Source organism: Propithecus coquereli, unplaced genomic scaffold (genome assembly GCF_000956105.1).
Source record: "Propithecus coquereli isolate 6110/MARCELLA unplaced genomic scaffold, Pcoq_1.0 Scaffold50, whole genome shotgun sequence".
NCBI lineage: Eukaryota > Metazoa > Chordata > Mammalia > Primates > Indriidae > Propithecus > Propithecus coquereli.
In genome coordinates this window covers 1,298,305-1,300,941 of record NW_012150841.1, presented here as the reverse complement: position 1 = coordinate 1,300,941, position 2,637 = coordinate 1,298,305, and the positions used below count along the sequence as shown (strand labels likewise).

General features: G+C 31.8%; 1 protein-coding gene across 1 annotated transcript in view; it reads right to left on the bottom strand.

Moving 5' to 3' along the window:
- Positions 1–255: 255 nt before the first annotated feature.
- The window catches only part of PAWR (PRKC, apoptosis, WT1, regulator), a 91,128-nt gene continuing 88,746 nt past the window's right edge, over positions 256–2,637 (bottom strand). The window contains exons 4-5 of the mRNA XM_012656312.1: positions 2,211–2,367; positions 256–477 (exon numbers count right to left, since the gene is read on the bottom strand). Coding sequence (XP_012511766.1) covers positions 391–477; positions 2,211–2,367 — 244 coding nt within the window. The 3' untranslated portion in view covers positions 256–390. The remainder of the gene's footprint in view (positions 478–2,210; positions 2,368–2,637) is intronic.

The following is a 2,637-nucleotide window of genomic DNA, read 5'->3' as shown; positions in this document are numbered from 1 at the left end:
ACTCCCCAAAAGTATCTGAATTCATGTAAACAAAGACTATGTATATTCCTTCAGGGAGAGAATGTGCTACCAAAGATAAAATATACTTAAAGGGTTGTGACTTTAAATCATGTATTATTCGAATACCACACAAAACCAAAAAGGTATTACCTATCACTTTAATAACTGAAAGGCGTTACTTATTTGTGAAATAAAAAGGGTAGATACTTTTTTTGAAACTAATAATGAAAATGAAATATTTTGAAAATAGACATCCATCCGTTTTCTAGAAATAAATATACATACTTCGCTATTTTAATGTATTGCAGCATAGGAATATCGTCCTAGCATTGATCATAACATTCAATCAGTAGTTTTAAAATATTTATTCCACACTGAGCCTTGAATCTTCTACCTTGTGAGCTGCCCAACAACTTTCAAAAGAGTTTTATTTTCCTGCTTTAGTTGTTCATTTTCATCTTCTATGTCATCTAGGTCCTTAAGGAAAAAAAGGAAAATAATACTTTAAAAATATTTAAAATACATTCTAAGGGAGATTAAAAAAAAACACCTTTATAAATACACATTCAAAGATAATTCATATAACCAATTCATTTTGAAATGAAGAAATAACTCTAGATGGAATCTGTCCCACCTAAAGCAACTCCTGACTTCATTCTTATCACAAATATGTGGGCCAATTCTTGCCAGAACTTACAGATTTTCAAAAAAAGGCACAAGTCAGAATTCTTAAATTGCAAATCTTCCAATTTTTAATCATCATAAATAAGTTAAAACCAAACTCCATTCCCCCTCCCTAAAATGGAAGGCTGAACAAAACACACATGCTGGCCATACGTAGTATAGCGCCTCAAGTTGCAACCTTGTGTCAAAGTGGGCTTCAAAAGGTACAAGGTTCCCTTTGTGTGATCTTTAAATGTATACATTAGGGGATGAGACCAGGGATGCGAACTGAGGCATACAGAAAAGGGGATCTGGGGCATACAGAGTTGATCTGTTTCAACTAATGTTGGGCTTCTTCACGACATTTTGAGGGAAAGGTTTTAGAGCTAAAAAATAATTCAAAGCCACTAAAGCAGGCATTCACTCTCCAGCTTTAAAAGTATATGATCCAGCTCTATGTTCCCTGTATTAATCCTAGTCCCAAATATACAACATCTGGTTAAAAACAAATCACTAGAAGTTTTAGTCACAAAAATATTATTTCAAGGTCAACTGTTTATTAAATGTTAGAAAAGCAGACATTTATAGATTTATCCTTGCAGTCTAAAATATTAAAACTTGATACAATCAATTTAAATCACTGCTATAGTATAGCAGCATTCTGATAAATTTTGTATACTGCCTTTTGACAATTAGGTAAATGATTTTAAAATTCACAAAAACAGAATTTGCATTTATTTACCAACTAAATGAATGATGGGAAAAATCTGTTGAAACAACAAAAAAAATATGGGATTTCTAAAATTACAACTTGAGATCTACCTAAGATTTGGAATTAAATGATAAAATACATTCTTGTATCATTACTAGATTATCAACTCTATAAGGGCAGGGGTTTTATCACTGTTTTTTATACCCATAGTGCCTAAGACAGTGCAAATACATCATGGACATCAAAAATATTTGCAGAATTTCTTAAATCAAATTCTAATACCAATAGAGGAATACCTGTGTTGGAATCAGGATGAAAGGCAGTCCACAAAGAATGGACTACACTGAAGTAGAACTATCGAATACCTGAAGTCAAATACTGGCTTAGCCAATTGCTAAACCTAAAGCTGGGGATGCATTAAGTACAACTGAAGAAAAAAAAGTGGTGAAAATACACACAAAGACATCTGGAATTTCTTATAGTGATAAAGTACCAAATTTTAGTTCTTTATTGGAGTGACTCTGTGCCAGTGCCCTTTTACATGTGGTAGTGACCAAGTTGTCTCTCATCTCCAAACTCTAACAAAACACAGAACAAATCCATTTATCAGTCCATCCCCAAAAGAATAAAATTATGTTTGTTAAACTGATAATTGCCCAGAGGAAATCAGTTTGTGAAATGAAATGATGGTTCTTACTACTACAAATTACCATCTCATTAACAAAAGAACAAAATAAATAATGCAATGAAATAATTTCTTCATATTTACATATTTTCATCCCATTCTCAAAAAAAAAAAAAGGAACCCTGAAATTGAAATATGTGAAATACTTACTCTATTTAACAAGTCAATTTCTTCTTTGAGTTTTCCAATCATTTCCTCTTTATCTTGCATCAGTCTCACAAGTCTTAGGTTTTCTTGCCTTTCTCTTACTACTTCCTGATAGATATAATTACAAAGCATTAATTGTGAAGAATTGGTTGTTTGTAATCTTCATAAAGGGCATACATCTACCAAGTTTGGTAAAGTATCTTAGCTATATGAAAATATCTAATGAATTTCTTAAGACACTGGTGAAGGAATGCAGAATCCACCACAGAAAAGAATCGTGGAATAAGGGGAATACAAGAACTGTAAACATATGTTTACACAAGTCTTTAACAAATACTAATAGACTCTATGACTTATCTTCTTTAGCTTATCATCACCACTATTAAGTTAGGAACTACCTTTTTTATAGATAATATCTTGTTTGAGGTAA